The sequence below is a fragment of the Lutjanus erythropterus genome, chromosome 4, assembly GCF_056507025.1.
Source record: "Lutjanus erythropterus isolate fLutEry1 chromosome 4, fLutEry1.hap2, whole genome shotgun sequence".
In the NCBI taxonomy this organism is placed as follows: domain Eukaryota; kingdom Metazoa; phylum Chordata; class Actinopteri; order Lutjaniformes; family Lutjanidae; genus Lutjanus; species Lutjanus erythropterus.
In genome coordinates this window covers 23,136,542-23,162,566 of record NC_139320.1, presented here as the reverse complement: position 1 = coordinate 23,162,566, position 26,025 = coordinate 23,136,542, and the positions used below count along the sequence as shown (strand labels likewise).

The 26,025-nt window shown below is 40.8% G+C and overlaps 1 protein-coding gene across 1 annotated transcript in view; it reads right to left on the bottom strand.

Moving 5' to 3' along the window:
- Positions 1–24,900, bottom strand: part of frem2b (FRAS1 related extracellular matrix 2b) — a 102,305-nt gene extending 77,405 nt beyond the window's left edge. The window contains exons 1-2 of the mRNA XM_084717369.1: positions 19,746–24,900; positions 16,473–16,562 (exon numbers count right to left, since the gene is read on the bottom strand). Coding sequence (XP_084573495.1) covers positions 16,473–16,562; positions 19,746–24,756 — 5,101 coding nt within the window. The 5' untranslated portion in view covers positions 24,757–24,900. The remainder of the gene's footprint in view (positions 1–16,472; positions 16,563–19,745) is intronic.
- Between the last annotated feature and the right edge of the window lie 1,125 nt (positions 24,901–26,025).

Genomic DNA, 26,025 nt, shown 5'->3' with positions numbered 1-26,025 from the left:
GCTCTCTGTGTCGGGCTGCCATCCAGAGACAGCGGGCGCTCAAAGCTAACACAAAGATGCACAGCCTGGCGTAAGGAGCACAACACCTGGACCCCGAGGAACGGAATAGAGTAATGAGATGTGATGAGCTCTATTTCACAGACACAGAAAACCATTAGATCTGAAGGACAAAAGCTAAATGTCAAAAGGGATGAACATGAGAGGCGTTTTGCAGAAGTCGCACTGATGCCTTCAGCTCTATCTGTGACACTTTAACTCTCAGACGCTGGATGCCCTTTAAAATATTATCAACTCTCTTTAGAAGGTATGTTAGGTGCAAATTAAATCTTTTAGCTGACTATCCCAAAGCTATCACAGGGCCTCAGTAGCACTAAATGTTCCTGTAATGAAACACAATGTTCTGGAAGGAAAAAAAAACTGTTTCTGCATATGACTCATTGACCAGTGATAACCTTTAAAATCTCACAGAGCAATTTTATTGTAATTGTAACAGCTTCAGCCAATTACTTGGGGATTTAGGGAGCTAAATGTAACTGTATCAGATTGCCCAGTTGTCTAGACCTGCAGCCTGTGGCCTATCTTTGTTTCCCTCTTCCCATTTGCTAATATGTAACTCTTCACTCTAAGCCCATGTCCTGGAAGACCAAGATAAGCCCAGGCATGGTCGAGTTAATTTCAGGCAGCAAGACATGCCTCAGTAACCTCCATGGGGGAAGGGTTGATCTGAACTCTGGACATTTCCCACGTTTTTGACATTTTTATGTTCCCCAAAAGCCCCCACCCCTAAAAACTGTCTATTTGCCATGTGGCCAGTTGGGACGCTGTGTAAAACGCAAATAAAAACAGAATTAAATGATTTGCAAATCCTTTTCAACCTATATTCAATTGAATACAGTACAAAGACATTTAATTTTAAAATTGAAAAACTGAACGGATGACTTTAATGCTGGATGGACTGACAGAAAGTGAAAAAGAGTGCTGTGGTCTGATTAGTCCACATTTCAAACTGTTTTCGGAAATCACAGATGTCGTGTCTTTAGGGGAGAAGAGGAAAAGGACCATCCAGCACCATCCAGTTCAAAAGCCTGCATCTGTGATGGTGTAGGGGTGTGTTAGTGCCCAAGGCATGGGTAGCTGTCACGTCTCTGAAGCCCCCATTAATGCTGAAATATACACACAGGTTTTGGAGCAACACATGTTGCCATCCAGACGTCTTTTTCAAACATCCCTGCTTATTTCAGCAAGACAATGTCAGGACACATTCTGCACATGTTAGTGGACTAGACTGGCCTGCCTGTGAAAACGTGTGGTGCATTATGAAGCAAAAGACACAACAACAGGGACCCTGGGCTGTTGAGCAACTGAAGCTGTATATCAAGCAAGACTGGAAAAGAATTTTAATTTCAAAACCTAGAAAAAATTAGCGTCCTCAAATGCTTACTGAGTGTTGTTAAAACGAAAGGTAATGGAACACAGTGGTAAACATGGCCCCATCCCAATGTTTTTGTAATGTGTTGCGAGCATCAAATTAAGAATGAGTGTTAAGTTAATCAGTCAGAATATTAAATATCTCGTTTAAATGTCTAGGATTTTAATAAGAGAGAATGTAGGAGAGTCAAACTTCTATTAAAACAACAAGCTACTTCTAATCTAGGATTACAGGGGTGTTTTTTTTCCTGAACCTTGGGTACAAAATCTTTCTTTTACAATTGTGAAAACTAATAAAGTGGAGGAAAAAAAGGTGCATTATTTAAAACATTTAAAAGAGAAATATGTAATTTATTTACAGTATTAAATCATAAAATGAGATAGATCAGCAGATGAAACATGCTAAGTTGAAATATTCACTTATTATATATACATATTATCCTTTGAAATTTTTATTGGCACGTCTGTTTTTGTTTGCCTGTTTCACATTTATTAGAGTTCAAATTGAAGCACAAGGTTTGCTGAATGATTAAGTGTCTGTTTATGACTCATAAGAAACCATTAATGATCTTTTAGAACGAATGGATGTTTAAAACTGTTAAACAGCAATATGTTAAAGGACTCTGGCAGGCAATGAGACACAATCACTGAACTCCAGAGTTTGTATTTTCAGAGCAGTGGGCTTACAGTGTCGTACTCATCGTCACTTGTCATTGTCAAAGTATGTTAAAAATGGATTTAACCTATTCAATATACTGTCTGTGTCCAAAATTTGCTATTTGGACAGCAGTACTTATTTTTTACTGCTAAGTTCTTACACATTTCTCCTTTAAATTCATAACAGGTCAGACAGGAAATTTGCACATCCAGTCTTTTGGCACTTTACTTTTTTCAGGTGTGGCCCTTCTAAAAAAAAGTAACTCAATAGCCCTGCCATCGACTAATAAAGGCTAAGGCAAACATCAAAATAATTTCTATTCATATGTAGACGAGGCTGCGCACCTACTACATTAGAGCCCTCGCAACTTGTCAACACAGGCGGTGTTTGGAGAATGAAGTGCACATCAGCACATCCATGCAATCGCTGCAGGCGACAGGAAGCAGCTTGACGCCTTGCCCCCACCAACCCTGGGACCAACAGAGCACTTCTATCTTTCATCTCCTCTGACTGCTCTTCCCTCCCATTTCTCAGCTAGATGACTTCTCATATCCAGCCTATCAGGCTCCACTTATGAAGGCGAGCAGGTGGTGGAGGAGGTGGTGGTGGTGAGAGGGGAGCCTGATCCACACACAGAATCCCCAAAGGGTTTTATCCACACCTTTTATGAGATGAGAGCCCTGCTACTCTCAAGACATTCTCTGGCCGTGTTCATAGGGAGTGTATAAAATGCAAACCTTCTCCAGAGAGTTTGCTTTAAACTGTATTACATTTCCAATTCCCCTCTACTGTATTTTCTTGGCATACTCAAACGCTGATGATATCAGAATGAAAGAAGCTGCTGTTTTTCCTGGACTACATCACTGTGGTCTAATCAAAAGAGACAACAGCTTGAAATCAAAGACAAAGCAGTTATCAATTAAACTGTGGTTGATGCCCAGCATCTTGATGCAACATTTGAACAGTGCCAGCTTCATCTCTGATTATAGGATCAGGCAGCTGGCCCTGAGATGGATAGATGCTGGATGCTTTTGTGTGTGCCACTGTGGATGTTTGTGTATATAAAAAGTGTGCACAAAGGAGGTGTACCCTGAAACCCAGGCTCAGCTGGAGAGAGCTGTGACACTACAGCCTTAGCCCAGCTGTCAGAGGCTTATCATGCAGCAGGGCTGAGAGGAGCAACTCCGGCCCACTGCTGGGATTCAGGGGCCAAAAACACATTATCCAGAGTGATTTTGCAAAATGGAACAAAAGCTCTGCGACTGTGAAAACAGAGATGTCACAGCAGCGACTGTAGCATCCCTGGCTCTCAGAGTTCTCACTGTTTTCTGGGAACGTCAGATTTGTCAAAACACGGTCTCATTAAATCGTTTGATATGTTACAGCCAAAAATGAAACAAGACACAAATGGAACTCTCTCCGTAAGAGAATGAGGTTTTAATTTGGCTTTTATTACAGATGTGAAATGATTTATTTTGCTGAATATTTCAGTTTTCCATTCCATTTACACCCTTCTTTAATCTTCTGTTACCAGTGCTAGAAAGCTAAGCATAAAATACATGCATTCATCAGGTTTGCAAGAGCTGATGGGACTCCTGACTCCCAAGCCTGATAACACAAACTTCAGCCTGCAAGCGTTTTCCACAAAAGAGGGATTTTCTACAAACTCAGTGCTTGAACAACCCCAGTTCTGCTAGACTGATATCCTAAGGCAGGTATGACGACACATATCATCATCCAGGGAACAAGCCTGGGCCTGGGGTTTCTATACTTTTGGGAATTTGCCTTTGCTTTGTTAACCTCGGCTACACACTCCTACTTTGGCAGCATATTAAGAGAGGAGGGGAATCATCAAGCAGGGTTTCCCTTCTGTTTTCCAGAGGGAAAATGAGGGCACATTGGTGTGAAAGGGTCTTAGAAACTTTACACTCAAATTCCATGTGATATATAATCACTGCCAGAATGAAATACACAGCATAAGACATTCCAGTTGCTCTTCTAAATTATTATTTATCTTTAAAGGAATAGTTTGAAGTACCAGCACAGAAACCAATCAATGAACTGCTGTGAACAGGGTCAGCAACAAAAGGAATTTTAGCCAGTTAAAAAGCTCCACCTAAAAAGTCAACATCAGTTTAAAGTTACACCATATTTAGAATGTTTTCACCACTATATTGTACTTTGCTTTGCCTTTTCTGATGGGAAAGTGCCATTATATAAGCCAAATATTGCTCTCTCCAAACAAACCAAACTCCATAGGTAAAATCAATGATTTTACCTCTCAGAACATAGGAGTTGCTGATCTACTGCAGCTTTAGTCTGTTAGTTTGTTTGTGCTATTTTGTGACTTTGGTGATTTTGAATTTAAACACCAAAGTCACACAACAAAATAACAGATCAAGGCAACAGTATTCCAGCAACTCCCTTGTTCTGCACAGTAAAATTACTGATTTTTCCTATGGAGTTTGGTTGATTTGGAGAGAGCAATATTTGGCTTACACAACAGCGGATTCCCATCGGAAAAGACAGTTTGACAGCAAAGCAAAGTGGAGAAAATATTCCAAATATAGCTTACCCTTAAAATGATACTGATTCTTTGAATCCAAACTATCCCTTAAATGGATATATGGCTCTCTTTTTCCATCCCAGCAGGCACATCTAAGACAGCAGAAGATGCTTTTCTGACTAAACATTGACTGATGAGTAGTAATCTGCACTAGAGAGAAAAAGAAGTATAAAACTAAGAGACATCCGCTGATAGTAATCCAACAAATTTGAGCCAACGACACTCAAGGAAAAAGTAGAAAAAGCCTTCACTCACTAAATCAATGCCAAACTCATAATATTACAATGAAACCTCTCAACTTGTTTTGGCTTACTTGCCATGCAGAATGAGCCAATCATTAATATTGGCTTTTAAATCCTTTTTAAGACGAATTATACTGTCTGAAGTCTGTTAGATCACAATGAATGTTGCATCCCTTTGGCGATAAGCGCAGGTTCTTCACTTAGTCACTGCAGCTCTATCCAGATATGCTTTTGCTTTGTTTTTACTTCCATCATCTCTGCTCTTCAGTATGTTTGGGTACCATTCATATTTGAATCGATACAGTGCCAGTAGCTAGAATTCAGTACCAGTACCCAGCGCTACCTTTTACAGGACTCTCTGTGTAATAATAATAATGTAATTTCAGATGTAAAAAAAACAAGTCCAAGCTATCAATTTCAATGTCGTTACTAATTTAGAACATTTTGTTCTTTATTGAGAACACACAAAATAAAATCCCTCACTAATGCTTTCATTTAATGCTGTTCTTTGTGTCTCAGAGGAAGAACATGTGATATGCTTTCTGTTATATTGTTGCTATCATTATTCCTGCATTGCATATTGTAACATTTCCCTATTAATAGTATGCAATGTATGTGTTGTCATACTAAGGCTACAGACATACTAAAAATCGCATACGAAATCTCACATACTGTTTTAATGTACTAAATATTGTGTTTGTAAGGAATTTCAGATGCTACCAGTAGCTGAGTGTTGGAAAACGCTTGTAAAAATGCTGAGCCAACCTTAACCAAGACAGTGAAAATATCTCAGTTATCTCAAACAACAACAAGATGTCAATGAAGTTGTTGATGCCTCACTTAAAGTTTTATTGTACATGGAGCGTTAAGTTAAAGTTTTTTAGCTGCTAGCTACAGATGTGCTAACTCTAGCTGCAGCTGCTGTAGGAGACCTGGCTTTCAGGCTAAACATTGCGCACTCTTAAGTGTCAGATATATTTTGTGCTTGTTTAGGCGTGTTATCCTTGCCAAGTTTGTATTTTGCATTAAAAATACTGCAGTGTGTTTCTGAGTCAAGTTTTGAAAAATCTAACCACACAGCTGCTTTCAGCACACTACTGCCCTGAATCACTGTGACTGGAACAAACTGCAGGGATAACTTTCTGTCTCTTTTTCTTTATTCACCTAATTTATACAGCGGCCATTTTCCTTTGCTGTCACACTCAGGGTGGAAAGCTCAAATGTTGTCCTGTGTTGCAGTTTGCAGGTTACAAGAATGACAAATTGTTATCATTTCACTGCCTCCTAACTGATCAACAACTGGAAAGACAATGGAGAAAAAAATTGTGGAAAGATATCAGGCCATTCTTCATGATGACACAACATATTTGATAACCCATGAGCTATCATAGCTAACATAAGCATTTAGCCACTTCCTGGTTAATAATAACTGTTTGATAGTGTTACACAATATGTTTGGGAAACATTTATTTAATGCTAAGTCAGAAAGTAAAACACACTGGAATCAAGTTTGTAATGTAATGTTAGCTAGCTGTCTGCTGTCTCTCCGTCTGACGTCAGAAATGGTCAGATTAAGTCAGTTATGTGACATTTTGCTCAAAGAAATACACATTTTCAACACAAAAGTATGTTTCAAGCAGCAGTAAGAGTTTTGCAGTAATGATGATGGTAACATTAGCTAAGAAGAGAGTGAATGCTAACGTTAGCTGTTATCTCACTGTAGCTAATGGGATTTTAAATATGTTGTTTTAACTTGAAATACGGCCCGATGTCCCCACAGATTTTTACTCATTTCATCTGTTCTCGTTTCGGTTGCAGATTAACAGGGGAGTAGTGACATTAGATTACATTATATTAGAGGAAAATAAATTTGCGGATACACCTTGTTATTTTGTGATGAATAGAGGAGACCGGTGCTGGGTAGTAAACACTACAAATATAACTGCAATGCAGACTGGTGAGAAAATTATGCCTCAAAGTTAGCAACTAAGGACATACGGGACCAGTGAGCCACGTAAATCACTCTCCATCTAAAGAGATTATCCTAAATTCTCTCTGTAATTCAGTTTTTCATCCCCAAAGTGAAGCAGCTGTTACCCAGGAATAGCTCCTCTAATCATCTCCCAGATGTTTTCTCACAAAATATTTTTCCATAATAATAAAATGACTACCTAATATTTTATTAGCTGCAGCACAGATGGACGGTGTGGAAAATATAACACCCGAAAAACCTCTTTAAAACACAACAACTGGACCAGCTATGTAATTTACTGAAGCTTATAACATAGTTTATGCATATGATTCATACTCTCAGATCCCAAGGACAGAGGAATGTTATACCTTGCAAGGGGAGACAATTTCATTAATAAGAGGGTAGAAACGCACAGAGAAACTGCAGAGTCATCACCCACGCTGTGACAGGGATATTATAGCATACACAAAGTTCATATTAACCTCACAAATGCATGTGAGTGCATGTTCCCCCTTACTTTTGTTGTGCTGTAGCACGCTATGGGGAGAAAGATAATCCCTCGAAACCTGGGATTAGACAGGAGGGCAAGACACGGGAGATGGATTCAAGTATGCACTCAGTGTCACAAGCGATTACACACCGATAACACGGAAGATATAGAAGATCTACACGGCAGATGTTACTGCAGGCCGAAGTGGTTCGGAGGATTTATTAGGCCGAGGTACTCACAGTGACCTGAACTTATTCTGTTACACTGAGCAGAAATAACAAACAAAACACATGTCAAGGTGGGCAGTGCAGAGGAACGTTCCTCTCTGCACTCTTAGGAATAAAGGTGCTAACTAGAACCATAATGGGTTCTTCAGCTTGTCCCCATAGAAGAACAAGAACATTTTGATCCGTGTTAGAACCTTTTATAAAGGGTCCACTTTGAACCGTTTCTTACAGTTAGCTATCTATAGTACCTATACTCCATCAAAAATTACCGACACCATCTGTGAAAGGTTCCACCCAGAACCCCATATGAGAGGTTCTAAAGAGAACCCTAATTTGGTTTACAACAATTTAAAATTTCATTTAGCAGACACTTTTATCTGTGACGTACATCTGATATCTGATACAACACAAGCAAGGATATAGTCTGGAGAGAACAACATGCGCCAGTATGATAGAACGTGGGGGCCTACAGCCAGTGCCAGTGGCAGTAATGGTTCCACCCAAAACCCTCATTTGAGGCTCTAATAAGAACCTTTCCACCTTCTTAGAGTGCCAACAAGAGCCCAACAATTGGGCTCCACCAAGAACCTTTTTATATTCCAAAGGTTTTATCTAGAACACACCAAGAGGGTTATACTGAGAACCTCTTTATATTCCAGTGGTTTTATATCAAAAACACAGTAAACACAGGAGGTTCTACAGAGAGCCTTTTCATATTCCAAGGGTTTGATCTGAAACGCACTGAAGAGTTTCTACAGAGAACTATTTTATATTCCAAAGGTTTTATCCAGACCCCACATACAGGTTCTACTGAGAACCTTTCTATGTTATAATACAAAAAAATGTTGACAAACACTAGATGAAAGAGTTATTCAAAGATTTCCACAATTCTTGAGGAACTCCTTCTAAAACAGGTACTTTGGATAAAAGGGTTCTTAATGGAACCTTTAGTCCTACAAACAACCCTTGTCAAACTCTTTCTTCAAAGAAGAGTTCTTCCGAAGCAAGTGGTTCTGGGTAGAACCTCAGCGCTTCAAGAAGAAATCTTTCAGAACCCTTATCCCTTAGAGTGTGTTTCAAAGGCTGCCATGTAAGAAAAAATGTTCCAGCCAGGAATTTGCTGCATGTTGTGCAGACCCATTCCACTACAAATCTGAATTATTGATTTTCATACTCGATGCACTTCACATACTAAACAAGTCTCACTAGTCAAATGAGAAACTCTGGACAGAGTGGTGAAGCCTGACCTTCAGAAGTCGCACAGTTTTATGAACTGAACAATCAATGATCTTTTTCTGCCTCTTTGTAGCTGAGTGAGAGGAAAAAATGAGGTGGTATTGAGTGCCTGGGAGGAAAAACAAAGGCCACAGCGGTGTGTCTGTCAGTAGGAACATCCCTGATACTGACTGACTGGCTGCAGGCAGACAGGAGGGATTCAGCTCCACAAACAACCGCTCGGGAATGCCGGGGCTTGTGTGTGTGCTCAGGTAAGCTCACCTGAATGCAGGAGACAAGGGGAGGGCTGGAGGCCGACGAAACACGGCAATTAACTGACTTAGACTGACAGGAGCAGCCCCCTCCCCACACACACACACCCACACACACACAAAAACATCCAGATACCAATCTTGTTCTATTACAAGACACTTTCTAAGTAATTAGAGGTTTGCAGCCCACCCCTCTACTTTGCTGTTCAGGTGTGAAGTTTCTCCAAAACAGTAAACAAACACCCACCAATTAATAAGTGCAATTTCAGTCCCCTGTGATTATTCATTCAAAGCTCTGACAAACTTGACAAATAGCGACTCACACAAGCAGCTCAGAGAAAATAAGCTCTGTTATCTCCTCTTTGACAAAAGCACCTAAAATGCAGCTAAAAAAAGGCGCAGCTTTATGAAATTCAAAAGGAACTGGAGATATAGGAGAAAACGACACAAATTACCCATGAGTCTAAAGTTATAGAATATTACAAAGAATATGCCATATAATTTTGAAGCGATTTCATTATTATTTTGAAGTACTGCAACAGGCTTAAAGGGACGGTTTTATTTAAAGAGATACCAGCCATAGAGATGGCTGCCTTCGCTTGAATTTTCTTTCTGCCAAACTACACCCACCAACCACATCACCGTGCAGAAGAAAGCATGCATGACCATGAACACCATTAATGTTTACATCTAACGCTGTCACAAGCAGGGAATCTCCAAAGAATTGGTATTTAACCTGGATGGGAACAGTTTTGCAGGATACATCGGTGCACATTTCTGTGAGCTCATGGGCGAACTTCACAACCGTCTCAGCCTTTCGGCCTTTCTAAAAAAGCTTAGACTGAGTGGCAAAGCGTAGGCTAGTTTTATTTCTTAAGCTTTGAAAATCAGGTAAACTAGACAGAATAATAAACATGAAAGCAATAATTTTACTTGATGTTTGTAAGCCTCATAACCCTATTTGAGCAAAACAGTACTGTGCTATCAAAATGCAGACCCCACATCTTAGTATATTGTTGTTGTCGGACATAATTAAGTCCATCTTGTCAATATATTTTAGCACTATTTAATTCCAATATAAAGTTATGATGGTCCATTTCAGAGTTTATCTTCAGTCAGTCAAAAAGTCATTTGAAAATCTACAGGGGAGTCTAATAATAGTCACAGTTGCAGCCGTGCCAGCAGTACGAGGAGCCAAAATCTAAGTGCATCTTTGTTGATGATCACAAAAAAAATAAAGTTAGTTATGCATGAAGTCTCCTGTAGGTTTAAATTTGGGTTTACTCCAAAGATTTGTTTATTAAACAGCTTATTTGGATTATGTTTTGTTTGTTTATCCAAAAACTGACAAGGCCACCCAAAGCGAGCTGACAAGAACAAACATCAGGCACACAACAGTCTGTGTGATGCAGGACGTAAGGCACCACCGCTGGGCAAAATACAAAGCGTTTTTAAGGCGTCCTGTCATTGAGGAGCAGATTCTTGCTTTTTTTTCTGCGCTGTGATACGGTTTTCAGATAGTATAAGAAAATATTTCCTTCATGAAACTGCCCACAAGGTCTGTGGACTATCTTGAGAAAACTGGTTCTGATTTCTGGAAAGAGAAATTGCTGTTGAGTTTTTCAAATGTATTTTTGGTGCTTTGAGCACCACACGCCAAGTGCCATCTTGTTCCATTACATTGGAGAGAATCTACAGCTGATGAATCCAAAACTGGGCAAGTTACACCAAAACTATCTAGTTCATGTATTTTGGGGGTGGACTGTCCCTTTAATAGAAGCAGTGTTTTAGTCACACTGTGAGAATCCTTCTTATATTATAACCCACACTGATTGAAAAAGGATAGGCATTTTGGGATGTGGCCTAATTGCCATGTTGTTATTTGTGGCAGAAAGCCCATCCGGAGTCTTTATGTAGCCAAGATAATTGAGTGAGACAGCAACTTCTCAAGCATAATTTATGCAGCTAAACAAAGTTAGGGTGCATCATCCTTTTTAGCAGTTTTTCTCAAATCATGAATATCTGCCCACTAAAAGCAAAGGTCATTATTGCAGCGTAAGCTAGTCAGGTCCAACGTAGATTTAAATGTAGGCTCTGAACACTCCATTTAAAGTTTAAATAACACATCAAGCAGCAGATGCATCGCTGCCAAGAAGAAGTCAGCCCCTGGCAACTCAATTTAGGAGAGCCAAGACTGTGTCCTGTTCTAAAGACAATCCATCCATCAGAGAAACGAAGATTTCAGCCTCAACATCTAAAACAACCTTGTGGTCAGATGTCAGACTGTCATGAGTATTTGGATCGGGGTGTAATGAATGGCTTGGCACTTTCAATTCATTCTTCCACTGCAGAAAAACATGTCAGGAGTAAATTAGTGCCCTGTCCTGTAACAGTAAGTGCAGGTTATAAGTCATTTTATTTTTGGACTGACAATGAAGCCGGCACAATTCCTATAACAATCAGTTGTGTGGGGCACTGATCCCAGTGCAGTAAACTCATTTTTGAGAAGACGCAAAGTGACAACAGGTCACATTAGTGCTGAATTAGTTAGTCAATTAATCAACCAACAGAATATTAATCTACAGTAAGAGACGATTGTTAATATGAATATCTTTGTACTTACTTTAACAAAACAACCAACTTTAAATGCTTCACTTTCAGGTTCATGAGAAAATGTCATGGGGATTTTTCACTATTTTTGGACATTTTATAGATTTAAACTCCAATTTAATGTGTGATCCAGTATTAACTTTAAACTTGCACTGGAGGAAGTTTAGCTTTGAAAATACTGCCTTTTTAAGTAGGACTAAGCAAAATAATCGAGTTCCTTGAAGAAAATTAACTCAAACAAGTTGAGTCTGTCTTTTTTCTTTCTTCTCGAAGCTTCTCTGTTGAGCCATCATGAGTAAACTAGGTTTACTAACTTTTTAGCTAGCTAGTAAACAATATAAAATTCTGTTAACTTCTTAGCTAGCTAGGAAACAATATAACATTTTTTAAAAACTTTTTAGTAAGATAACAAACAATGCAGCATTCTCTTAACTTTTTAGCTAGTTAGCACACAATGTAATGATTTCTTTTTTTACTTCTTAATGAGCTAATTTAATGTTTCGTTAAGGAATACAGAGCTGAATACTGAACAGTTAACAGTTTCCTCCCTCTTGTTTACTCAGTTTCATTGATTATTTATTTATTTTAATTTTGGTAAGCAAGCAAGCATCTCCATATTGATTAAACTCGGTTTAATTTCAGTTTACATCCCTAAACTTGGATTTAATACACTGAGATTAGTTTTTAATTGTGCAACACAGCTCTGCCTGATATGAAATCTGGATTTACTTGTATTAAACTTGGTTTTGTTAAAATCTGATTAGAACTAATCTTAGAATAAATTAATACTTGTTGGTATAACCCAGTCAAAATGGTTCATCAGTTATTTTAAAAGAGAAAAATAATAGGCCTAATCATTAGGCCCTGTCTATTAATATATTATAGTATAGTTAGAGGTACTGTAAACACATGACCACCACCCTAAAATACACACACATGCACACAAATTCAGTTGCACATATTAATTATCCATCACACATGCAGTCAAAGCTGTTCACACTTTCATTAATTCATCACAGCTGTTAGCAAAACCTCCCAGAATCCAACTGAGCAGCTGTGACATGAAAAGTAACTTTTCACCCTAAAAATGCAGTTGGTAAATTTCCCAATGAACTTGAAGTGAGGAGGAGAATGTTTTCCACCGCTGAACATGACAGAGTGCAGCTGTGTGCCAGTGTACACCATTCAGCTCCTCCCCAGCACGACTGTTCAAAGAGCTGGAGGCTCTGTCTGGGGATTTAGGGCAGCCACCAGCACAGCTTAAATCTTATTAAAAAATGTTCACTGACTGCCTCACAAGCTGCAGTGCAGTATGTGTCGAGTCCTTATGGATGGGTCATGCAACAAGACGCTTCATCAATTTGTCGAGCCATTTAGGTGCCACTATAAAACACAATTCCCGTGTCAGAGGATGACATTTCATAGATAAGTGCTATGTCTGACCATTACAATCCTATGTTTTGTTTCATTTGAGCACATAACTATACGCTCTCCAAAATCAAGGTTCTAACTAGAACCATAAAGTATTCTTTACCCTGTCCTCATAGGAGCACTTTTTACTTCCTGGTAGAGACTTTTACAAAGATTCTACTTGGTATCTTTTCAGAGACTTCTACATAGAACCCAGCATAAAGGGTGAGCCATCTGTGGGAGGTCCCCCCCAGGAATCCCCTGTGAGAGGTTCTACAAAGAGCCCTTCTATGGTGTAATGGTTCCATTCAGAACCCTTCCACCTTCAAATAGTGCTAGCAAGAAACTTTTCATTTTTCAGTGGTTTTATCTAGAACATAGCCAGGAGGTTTTACCGAGAACATTTTTGTATTTCAAGGGTTTTATCTAGAACACATCCTGGGGGTTCTGCTGAGAACCTTTTTTATACACCAAGGGTTTTATCTAGAACACACTCAGTGTTTAACTATATTTCAAGGGTTTCAACACCGCCAAGGGGTTCTTCCAAGAACATTTTTATATTCCATTTTATATTTATCTAGAACATACACAGGCTGAGAACGAGACCTTTTTTTATATTCCAAGGATTTTTTCTGGAACCAACCAAGGGGGTTCTACTGAAAACCTTATATTCCAAGGGTTTTATCTAGAACACATTCATGGGGTTTTACTGAGAACTTTTTTATATTTCAGGGGTTTTGTCTATAACACACTAATGATGTTCTACAGAATACCATTTTATGTCAAGAACCCTTGAGAGACCCTTGCCAAAAAAATTCTTTAAGGGCTGTTGAAATCCTTGGGGGGTTCTTTGAATGAATATGGTCCTTAATACAACCTTCTGTCTTGACAAAGCCTTTATGCAAAAAGGGATTCTTCAGAAGTAAATGGTTCTGGTTAGAACCTCAGCCCTTTTTTTTTTTAACTCTTATTTCTAAGAGTGTGATTGAAGAATAAGACACATACCAGTTTAAATCCTCTGATTAAGTCTAAAAGTCATGAAAAAAGTAGTGCGGGCTGACAAGTGACTCTAATCGCCAACTCTGGAAGATAAATCAGCACTAACAGTGTGGGATGTCTGTTATTAAGCGTCAAACAAGCTAGAAAGAGAAAGTAAGTGACAGAAAGACAGAAGCCTAGAGAGATCCATGACAAATAACCCAATTGAGACAGTTATAAATGGACCAACTGAACCTCTTTCTACAACAAAAGAGCTCTGCATGGGCTCAGGTGAAGCACTTTCATTCAGGATCACCTCCTGATAAAGAGCTGTCCCCTGCATTTTAGTCATCACTCATTAGCACCCCATCCACCTGTTGGCATTGATGTTAACCTGTCTATTATTCCACCGAAGCCGCAGATTAGTCCCGAGTCGAGAGATGAGAAAATGTGCGCGGGGGCCCACTGAGGTGCTTGTGGGAAAAGAGGGCCCCTATTAGAGAGGTCCTTTGTGCTCACTCATCACGGCTGAAGGGTAGCAAAAAGGACACACTGTCAGGCACGCTGCTTCTGCTAATCGGCAACACCGGCGTGATTGCCTCGAACCACTCACTGAGCCTGTGCCTGATTATGTATCTACAGTGGAAGGAAGGTCTGCGCTAATTGTTCTACTAATTACTTACTTGCTAAATCAATCATTACTTTCTAAATCAGGAAGCTTTTGCATGGAAAAAATAATGGGTGATCAAGTGTGGAGAGCTATAAGACTGAGCTATACTGCACAGACAGACTAATATCATGCTCAGATAAAAGGTTAATAAGCATGGAGCTCTGACATTTAAAATTTCTTGGCAGACCTGCTGGTTGACTGGAAATCAACAGAGCATGACATAAAGAAAAGTTATCTGTAAATAAATATATATTTCTCCTTTCTTCTCATTTGCTGTATTTCATCGTTTACTCATGCTGAAATATGAAGCCGTGTGAAGTTATTGTTCTAGAAATCTCTCCCATCTGTGCACACAGATTTTGCTTAGTAATTCTGCTTAATTAGGCATTATGAAGCGCATGCGAGCTTTCCCTTCCCCTTTGTAAAGTAATTTGAGTTTCTAAAAGGGACAGTTCATCCACAAATCAAAAATACATCTTTTTTTACCTCTAACCTGTAGTGTGATTTATCTGTCTAGATTGTTCTGGTGTGAGTTGCAGAGCTTTAGGAATATCAGAAACACTCAGCAGCAATGTCTCTTTCCAGAAATCATGACCCACTTACTCAAGATAACCCACTGACTTTGTTGTGAGCAGTTTCATGTTCTGGTTGATTCGTCTATTGAAAGAAAATAGTTCCAATCAGGGCAGGAATCATGCAGGCCATGGCCACAGTGCCCCCTCAGTTTGGCTTTATGCCCTTCAAAAAAATTACCTGCCCTAAGGCCACTGTGGCCTTAATGCCCCGCCCTTACTGGTACAGCTGATTTTGTTGCTTTCTCCTCTGCCTCTTTCCTGTTGATATGGATTTTAGAGATCAGACTCTTTCGTTGAGGTTCTGAATTGTTATTGGGCAACATCAAGTTAAACACTGCACAAATCACCAGTTGTAAATCAGACCTCTAGCCTGTCATGAACTGCTGAAAAATCATAAATTAGCCAATGAATAAGACAGAAAAACTTAACATATAATGTCACACATTGCTCATATATTGTTTAGTTGACCCAGTGGCCTAATAAGTGTTACAGGCCTAACGATTATTATTGCCTAGTTCAGAAAGTCCACTGACTTTTTCTGACTTTTCAGACAAAAATATTAGCAAATTGTACATAATAGTACATTATTTTGTGAAATAAACTTTTTAATTATTTATTTAGGCTGTTACCCTTCAGTTAAATTAATTGTATGTGCGGACTTAAAATAATTTGATTTGACAGCTTTGCTGCCCTTGCATTTGCCCTTCATTCCCTCAAAAAACTGACAACACCAAAGGCCAAGTGGCACTGCTCCTAAAATGATAAAATTCCATGCCTGGTTCCAAAACGGTCTGCCGATTCTCATGAGTAACTGGGAATCCCACAAGTAACCGGGTCATGATTTCTAGAAACAGACACTGCTGTCGGGTTTGTCAAATGATTTTTCTTGGGGGGCACCACAGGCCGAATGCCATTTAGTCCAATTATATTTGAGAGAAGGAAGACATCTCTATGGCTGATATCTGCAACTCTCACCAAGATTAATACCACTACAGGTAAGAGGAAAAAATATGTATTTTAAAGTCAAAGTTGACACAGTCATATGAATCCTGTATTTCAACCTTGAAAGTCAGCATGACAAGGGCTCATTTCAACCTCAATGGTGTGAGCTGACACAGAGTATAATTTCAAGAGGGCATGTTTAAATAAAGTCACTTACCACTGTCCTCGATGGAGAAATGGAAGATGTCATTTGTAGCATTGTCACCGTCCCTCAGAACGTAGCATATGTTCATGTCATCAATTTCAGCTGAAAAAGAGAAACATTTGCATAAATATCCATGATAACCTCCTCATAAAAGTTTATATCGGTTATTTGGCTTAAATGACAAGTGGGGAAAAATGTCCAATTTGTTCCTGACAGCCTTTTTGTCAATAACTGCTCCTGAGCCCTGCTATAAGAAGCTGGCTGAGGCTGTGAGAGTAGATGTGCACACTGCATAGTATCGGGGGAATCTGAAAGGAGGACCTGCCTGGTAACAAGGGCTGTATATCTATTAGACCCCTGAATGACACAGAACATAAAGAATAGCTTGATTGTTGCAGTGCCATCACAGCCGTCTGTTTGCCATCCTGATAGTGTGGTGCTAGACAGGCTTCTTTATAGCCCTGGATCTGCAAGATTCTGAAGTTTACAGCCCTTGCTGTCTTCAATATTTGATGTCAAAACATTTCCCTTCAAAGGGACCAATGCATAAAAATGCATAGCCACATTTTCAAATGCCCAGGAGATTGTATCTTTATTTACTGTGTGTTTACTCTTGTGAGAACTCTTGAAATATTGAACAGGCCTCTTGGGGAAAGCATCTCACAGTGACTCAGTAAATAAAAGCAGGGAATACATGGTTATTGACTGTACACTGATGCTGCTACCCTGATACTTGGCATCTGCCACGACAGCCCTCTGGTCTGCTCAAAGTACAACTTCTGTTCTCATGTTTAGAGCTGCAGCTAATGATTATTTTCACTGTCAATTATTCTTGATCATTTACTTGATTAACTGAGTAGTTGTCTGGTCTATAAAATGTCAGAAAATAGGGAAAAATATTGATCAGTATTTCTAAAAGCCCTAGATGACATCCTCAAATGCGCTGGTGGACTCAAAAATGCTGCAAAAGTGCCCTCTTGGATGTCCCTATGGTACATAAAACATGATAAAGTGCCTGCTAAGGTGGCCAAATGTCCAAAACATTGTGATAAAGTGCCCTCTAGGGTGCCCTTCCTGTGGACAAAACGTGATGAAGTGCCATCTAGTGTGCCCCTCTAATGGAGAAAATGTGATGCAGTACCATACAGACTGCCTCACATGCTCGAACATGAGTTGGTCTCTATATGTGGCATGCCTCTACATCAGGGATACTCAACTTGCTTTGCTCAGGCCCAGTTAATAAACAAGCGTTAATCATTATTTAGTAAAATCTTTACCACAACCTACTAACTAAATCAACTTTCTGCAACGATTGGCAAACAATTCTGATATTTTACTGCATTTAATTACTGCTTCTTAGCTGACTTTATACAACAATAAAGGTGACATAAAGCACGATATGTCATCAGGCATAAAGAAAAGGATGCTCACTTGAAATGTGAATTAGAAAATGGTTAGAGGGCCATCAAGCAATCTATCAAGGACCAGATTTGATCCACGGGATTTTAGAAATACTAAGGTCATGAGTCATATCCCCACAGGGGGACAATGAAAATTGGATTAGAATTCACCACAAGATAAGTCACAATTATTGCCAATTTTAAAATAACTTTCTTTCAGTTCAGTTTCATATCACATTGAAATTACTCCCACTCTCAAACAAATTGAGGAGCACAACTGCAGTATTTTTTAGTTTTTTTTTCTTAAATTACCTGACAACTGTTCTAAAACTCATTACTCAAGTTAATCTAAACAATAAGCTATCATCTAAAAGTTACACAAGTCATGACAGTGAAAAACTATTTTATAAGATATAGTAAAACAACGGGAGAAGGTTTAGCTTAAAGATGTTTGACTGTTTGTATTGCCAGGACCTCTGAACCCAACCATGACATAAAAATGCAGCACAACCAGCAATCGGAACTGTTTCACCATGAATGCATCATGACTTTCAGTGCACTGTTGCCCCACCACATCAAGCTGGGGCCCTTTTTTTTAAAGATTTAAATTTTTTTTTTTTTTGCTCCTGCTCTGCAGACAGCCTGAATCTGCCACAGCTCAAATGTCGTATTTTGTCCTCGACTCAAAGTTATTTAGTTTTCTATCATAAATGAGAAAATAAACAAGAAAATATTCTATTCACGAAAGTGGAGGATCATTTTAATCAATTATCATAATAGCAGGCAATTAATGTAAGAATTGATTAAATGATTAGTTGTGCGGTCTATAAAATGTCAGAAAATGACCAAAAACGTTGATCATTGTTTCCCAACGTCCAGTGCACTGGTAGAGTGCCCTCTGAGGTGGCCCAGTGTCCAAGACATTGTGATAAAGTGTCCTCTAGGGTGCCCGTCTAGTAGAGAAAACGTGATGCAGTGTCATATAGACTGCCCTACATGCTAGAAAATGAGTTGGCCTGTGAACATGCCTCTAAATGGTTAACAGTTAATAGTTCTGTTTGTGTTTTTAGCAGCACAGTAGTAGTTGTTACATTATAAAACAGTTTTAATTTAAAGCAGTGATTGGAACTGTTGGGACTGCTGGTGCCCACTGTATGCAGTTGGTGCCCTTTTTATATTTTTTGCCCCTGCCCCTCAAAAACAGCCTGAGTCTGCCACTGCTCAAATGTCTTGTTTTGTTCACAACCCAAAGATTTTCAATTTACTCTCATAAAGGAGCAAAGAAACCAGAAAATAATTTAAGATGCTGGAATCAGAGAAATTTGACTTTTAATCAGTTATCAAAAATAGTTGCCAGTTAACTCAATAATCGATTCATAATCGATTACTCGCTGCAGCTCTACTCATGTTCGCAAAGCCAGTCATCTGCAGCGAACCAGAAGACTATGCCCTCCCCCTCTCCTGGCATGTTTTGTATGTTCACATAATCACATAATCTATCAACATGTCTGTAATCCCCCTGTCTTAAATTAGAAATTATGGCTCTGGTAATGTACAAATCACCACCAGTTCTGTCCCAAAGTGAAATACATTAAGCACTGTTTGAAAAATACACTCCTCCAGTGAGATCTGGTCAGCCTGAGGCACTGGCATACTTCATCTCAGTAAATAGGCAGTCTCTTGAGTGAAAACAAAAACCCTTACATTTTTACTCAGCATTTTTCAGGCATCAGGGGGAAGTGCATTTAGCAGAGTGAGTAAATGTAAAATGAGTTTGAGAGTGGGCTCAAGAGTATTGAAAACTGTCTTCAATGTGAGTCTCTGCAGCACATTACTAATCTAACAGCATGTCACAGGAATGCAAGGCTGTTTGAAGTGCTCTTACCTTGTGTGAAAGTAGTAATGGTGGCGTTTCCTTTGCCAAGGTTGATCAGGTAGCCATGTTCTGGAGTAACAGTAATCCTAAAGGTCACTGAATCCTGAATGCTGTCTCTGTCTTCTGCTTTAAGAGTCTTACTGGTGATCACAAACCCCAAGTGGCCAGTTTCAAGCACCCGCAATGTTGGGGCGCCCTTGTTCACCACAATCTGCGGTACCCCATTATCCACCGGGAGTACAGTAATCTTCATCACTTGAGGCTTTCGAGTCTCAAACACCGTGTCGGGGAAGATGTAGAAATCCGTGTGAGTGCCATCAGTGACAGTGAAGGAGAAGCTGTCCTCAGCACTCTCTGTGCCATCGTGCTTGTAGCTGATCATGTTCTCATTCAGGTCCTGCTTTGTGAAGGAGGTGACAGACCAGGTGTTGTTGAAGAGCAGGCGACCATGAACCGGGATTTGAGTGACTGTGAACTTCAAGAGGCGGTCAACGGTGTCTCTGTCTTCCACTGTTAGCTCAAAAGGCGTGATGAGTTTGTTCTCACCCTCGGTCACCACCAGGCCGTGGATCGTCACGACAGGTTTTTTATTGTCTACGTCACTGATTGAAATCCGGAAAGTGCGGAACACAGGGTTGTAGCCGTCAGTCACTTCAAATTCAAAGCTATCCATTTTGACTTCATCGTCTGCAGTGTGGATGTAGTAGATTTTGTTGCCAGCCAGCTGCAGCTGTGTGAAGGAGGAGATGGGCATCCCAGGTGTGTCTGTACACTCCAGGTGTCCTCTCATTGGAGCTCTAGTGATGGTGAAAACCAAGTGCTCATCTGGGCTGTTGAGATCACTGGTGCTGAGCAGGTCTGTTGTCAGGGTAACCCTGCCACCCTCTTTGAGGGATACACCTTTACTGATCACATCTGGGAACACCATGTCAATGCCACCCACTGTGACATAGAAGTATCTGTCAATCAAAGGGTTGATGCCATCCGTCACGTCAAATTTGATAAGGTCACGGATGCCCTCTTGCCCGTTATGGATGTACACCATCAAACCCTGATCCACTTCATTCTGTGTGAAGTTCATTCCAACTGTGATGTTTTGTAGCGTCCCAGAAGGCCTCGTCCTCTGTAAAAACCCCTGACCAGGCCCGTAGCGGATAATGTAAGTGAGCGTGCTGTCCTCAGAGTCCAGATCTGTCGCTTTTAAAACATTGCTGTTTATGACTTTCACATCACCTATTTCTATTTCAAGGCCGTCATTGATTGCCATCCTGGGGGTCTCGTCGTCCACAGGGATAATCATAACTATTACTGTTTTCTCTACACTGAACTTTCCATCTGTGAGAACAATATCAAAGCTGTCCTCTGTGGTCTCTGAGTCATCATGCTCATACACAATGCTGGAGGCCTCCCGGATCTGATCCAAGGTGAAGTTAGAGACGGGGACGGTGCCGGTGGTGAGCTGATTGAGAATAAATCCATGCTTGGGGGGTTTGGTGATAATGAATGTGAGCTGATCAGAGGGGAGATCTACATCAGCACCGTTCAGAATGGGAGTGTCAATGACTATGTTCATGCCCTCCATAACTACAAACTCTCTCATGTAAATCTCCGGCTTTTCATCATTAGAGGGGATTATGGAGATAGGGAAAAAGTGCCTTTCAGAGAAATTGATGCCATCAGAGCATCTGAACGTAAACCTGTCCTCCACTGGCTCCACTCCTTTGTGGATGCTTTGAACATAGTAAATGTGATTCTGTCTGATGTCCTTTATGGTGAAAGCGCTAATAGCCGTCCCGGACCTTGATTTCTCCGAGCCCGGAGCTGGGGAAATATTTTCCACATAGCCTGAAGTCGGCTGGACAATGATTGTACAAAGGAGGTCGTCGGTGGGGGTGTCCACGTCATCGGTGCTTATATGAAGAATCTGTATGACATTCTTCTCGCCCTCGACAACAGTGAACAGCGGCCCAACAAAGACCTCTGGAGCCTGGCTGTCCAGGGGGAGAATAGTCACATGGACCCTGACACCTGTGATCTTATTTCCTCCAACAGTCCACTCATCAGACATGTCCGTCAATGTGAGATTGAAAAAGTCCTCCTTTGTGGTCAGGCCTATCTCCCCGCTGGTATGAGCATAGACCACGTGTCCATTAATGATATCAGCCTGGGTGAATGTGCCGGACGGGACACCTCTCACCAGAATTTCTCCTAATGATGGCGGGTCCTCCACAATGAAGGTCAGACGAAGGTCGTCCGTGTCCTCATCTCTTCCCTGAATGACATTGCTTGTGATTTCTGTTGCTCCATTTTCCAGCACATCTATATAAGAGCCAATTGTGCCAGCTGGGAGACTGATAGTCGGAGTCTCATCATCAACTGGCTTCACAGTAATCTTTATAGTAATTGGGACCACATGGACCCCATCGCTGACATCTATTTGTATTGTATCGACTGTGGATTCATCCCCATTATGGTTGTACAAAATTCTGCCATTTCCAATATCCTCCAGGCTGAAAGTGTCTCCTTTTGTCATGTCAGTGAATGTAAACTGGATCTGGCCATGCTGTGGAGGCTGAGTAATGGTGAAGGATATCTGTCTGCTGTCTGTGTCTGTGTCTGAGGTGTCCAGCTCAGCACTTGTAATGATGTGTGTACCACGTTCGAGCACAGTAAATCCAGAGTTTGTTATTTGAGGTGGTTTATTGTCTACAGGCTTTAAAAATATGGTGAAAACTCCTTCGACAATATTTCCAGAAACATCCTCCACTGTGTATCTAAACTGCAAAACATGAGTGGTAATTCCAAGCTCAAGATCAGGTGGTTTGTATGCTATTTTGTGGTGGTTAATTTGTGCCTGAGTGAAAGTTGTGACTTCAGTGTTTGGCTTTTCAGTTAACACCAGTGCTCCCAGTACAACAGGGCTGTTCTCGTCTGTATCCGTTGGTGGCTGGATGATCGTGTATTTGAGATCCCGATCTTCGGAGTCCAGGTCAGTGTATCGGAGGAATTTCTTTCGGAAGTGCGTAAGCTGATACTCGTGCACGGTCATCTGCAGAGTCGTGCCGGGGTACAGCTCAGGTGGGAGGTCGTCGACGGGTAGAATTTTGATAATGAATGAGCTCTCACCGGATTGGTTTGGCGGGTCGTTGTCATCCTGGACTCTGAACACAAACTGATCCATAACAGTGCTGGTGCTGTGAGGCCCAGTGTGCTTATAAAACAGTTTGCCATCTATAATATCCTGCTGTAGCCATTCAGTCACCACTTTCTCATACACTTCATCGTCTGTGTTGAACTTCCAGGTTGATGGGTCCTCAGGGGCCTCAGATTGGCGTAGCAACACCTGCCCAATCGTAGAAAAGGGGGACTCGATTGTGAATTTTATCGAGGAATCCTCCGAGTCGATGTCGGCAGCACTGAGCATGAGCGAGGAGATCGGCATCATTTGGTTTTTGAATAAAACCAGGCCAGTGTTGGCGTTAATTATTGGAGGCTCGTCATCAGTCGGCACAACAGTGATGGGAAACAGAAACTCCACTTCATTTGTGCCATCTGTCATTCTGAAAATAATATTATCACTGTAAGTGTCACTGCCGTCATGTTGATAGATGACAACTCCAGCGTCGAGGTCAGCCGGGGTGAAAAATTTCCTCCTGGAGCCAAGAACTGTTAATTCTCCATGTCTCAGGCCATCAATAACAGCAATTTGGACTTTGTCTAAATTGTCCTCATCGCTGATTTCCAGGTTCTGTGAGCTGGACAGAGGCCTGGACTGACCCTCGTACAGTAACTGGCCCGTATTTCTAGTCACCACAGGGGCCAACGTGTTCATGGGCTTAACAACAATCATGAAAGCAAATGGGTCTGACACAGCCCCCTCTGTGTCCACAACCTCAAACTCAATCTGGAAAATCCTCTCAGTGTCTGAGTCCACAGCAGGGGGCTTGTAGGCGATTTTCAAGTCTTTGAGGTCTCCTTGGTAGAAAGAGGTTATTGGTAAATTCCTATCATCTGTGCTCACAATGTAGCCCTCCTCAAAGGACAGACTGGATGTGATGTTGAAAATTAATTCGTCAGGATTAGACTCAACATCCTCTGCTGCCAGCATGTCCATGGTTATCGCTGTCATTACAAACTGGTCCACTTCCATCATCATCATGGCAACAAAGCTGGGTTTGGGCGCCGTGTTCTCCTCTCCCTCTTTGATCCGCACCAAAATTTGAAAGAATTCCTGCTTAAGTAAATTGCCTTCCTTATCATGTAACTCCACAAGCATGGGAATGTAATCTCTGTTAGGGGACTTCAAAGCAAAAGTGTGCTGATAGCGGATGTTCATTTTAATAAATTCATCACAGTCCACCATTGTTCCAAGGCTGTCTTCATCCACAAGTTTGCCATACCTGGGAAGCACGCTGCCACTGGAGAGGGAGGCAATCTTACATTGTTGTGCACTTCTGTCATAGGTGAATTCTAAAATCCTCCTATCGATGGGGTTACTTGTGCCGAGCAGCTTCTCTACAGTGAGTGGCATGTTTTTGGTTAGCACTTCCAACTGTGTGAAAATCACCTCCACCTCCATCATGAAAGGGATTATAATGGTGTCCGTTTGGGTTTCATACCTGAGTTGTAATCTCACTCTGTCCCTCGGAGGACTCCTGGAGCCAAAGTGGGAATACTTCACGTCATTGGGGCCAAATTCACACGGAAACTTTTTCGGAGACAGGTGTCCAGGCCGCTGAGACAGCGGGTCGTTGTCCAGGACTGTTATGCTGCATCTATCACCGGGCTGAACTTGGATAACCAGATCGTTGATGGGATCAATGAAGACTGATCTCCCGAAAGGCACGCGGATCCCATTGTTGGCGACCAGTATGGTGTCCTCTGACAGCTCGGACCTCAGGGCGTATGATAGTCCATAGCTGTCCAAAACCTGCGCGACCGCATCACCTGTCAGAATCACCGCAAGCACAATCAAAGCAGCGGCAGTCCCGTGCAGCTGCGGGGGGATAATCCAAGCCATTTGGAGTGTGGAGCCGCAGAGAAGACACGGTGAACTTTACGCATACACACCCTTTCTAAACTAAATCTGGCGGTTAAAGTTGCATGAATATAAAACCAGAGTTGGATAATAATATCGCGCACCTATGGGCACTAAGGTGCACCATTCTCTCCCAGCAGCAGCTCACTGATAACCTAAACTTCATACTCCTGCTCTGCCGGAGTAAGCAGAGTTACGCCCTCCTCTCAGCTCATTGGTTCATGTATCCGCTGGAATGCGTTTGTCAGGTTTTAAATGGACGTGCTTTGTGTCATTCTGGACAGACAAAACGATACCGCGTGGGCTGGACCTCATCAGGTTCAATAAGGTTAGAATAGAAAAAGAATATGATGATGTTTGGACATGAAGGAGGATTTATAGTCTGCAGTATGAGCAGGAATAGAAATTATGCTCGAATTACTTAATTTTACGCACGCTAACTGGACAAAATCTGTATCTTAGGTGGTGTTTCAAAATGATCTACGTGTTGTTCTCTAATCAAAGGTGTCTCCCTAACAATAAGGGAAAGCAATCAAAAGTGCAGCTCCTCACTGGTCATCTGACTGGAGAAAAGCTTTGTCTCCCTCTACTGGTTTGCGCTGCTGAGGATGATCTGCACACCCTTCATTACCAGCAGACATAACACCACACACCACCTTTCATGTTATGCACACTTTACACCATGTTTTCCACATGAAAACCAAGGAAACTAAAAAGGAGCATCACATCACTATAGAACAGTCTATTATGCAGAATTCATGATGCTCACCATTAACAAATGATCAAGTCAGTGTGACTATGTGATCAATTCACGCGTAACAGATTATTAGTTTCATTATTTCATATATTAATTGCATAAAGTTTGCTGGAGTTATACAAACACATGTAACTGTTTATGTTTGTTTTATGTTTGCATCTGACAGATGGTTTGATAAAAAAAAAGCTTCATATTTCTATGAGAACAGAACACTTAAGCTTTCAGAAAGGCTGAGCATATACATGGATCTGACATAAACTTTAAGGTAAGCTGCATTAGCATAAGGTTCTGCATGAATTCATGTATAAGATCACCATGGCATCAAGTCATGCATCGGTTAAGCATTACTTAAGTATGCTACCCCAACATCCAGAGAAATCAGTCAGTATGTTGTTCTCTGAAGTGTTCTTCCATTTTTTTTATTTTTTTTTTTATAAGCATTTCTTCATCAAAGGTTATATAGCTTAGATAGTTTGGTTTTAGTGTGTTTCTCC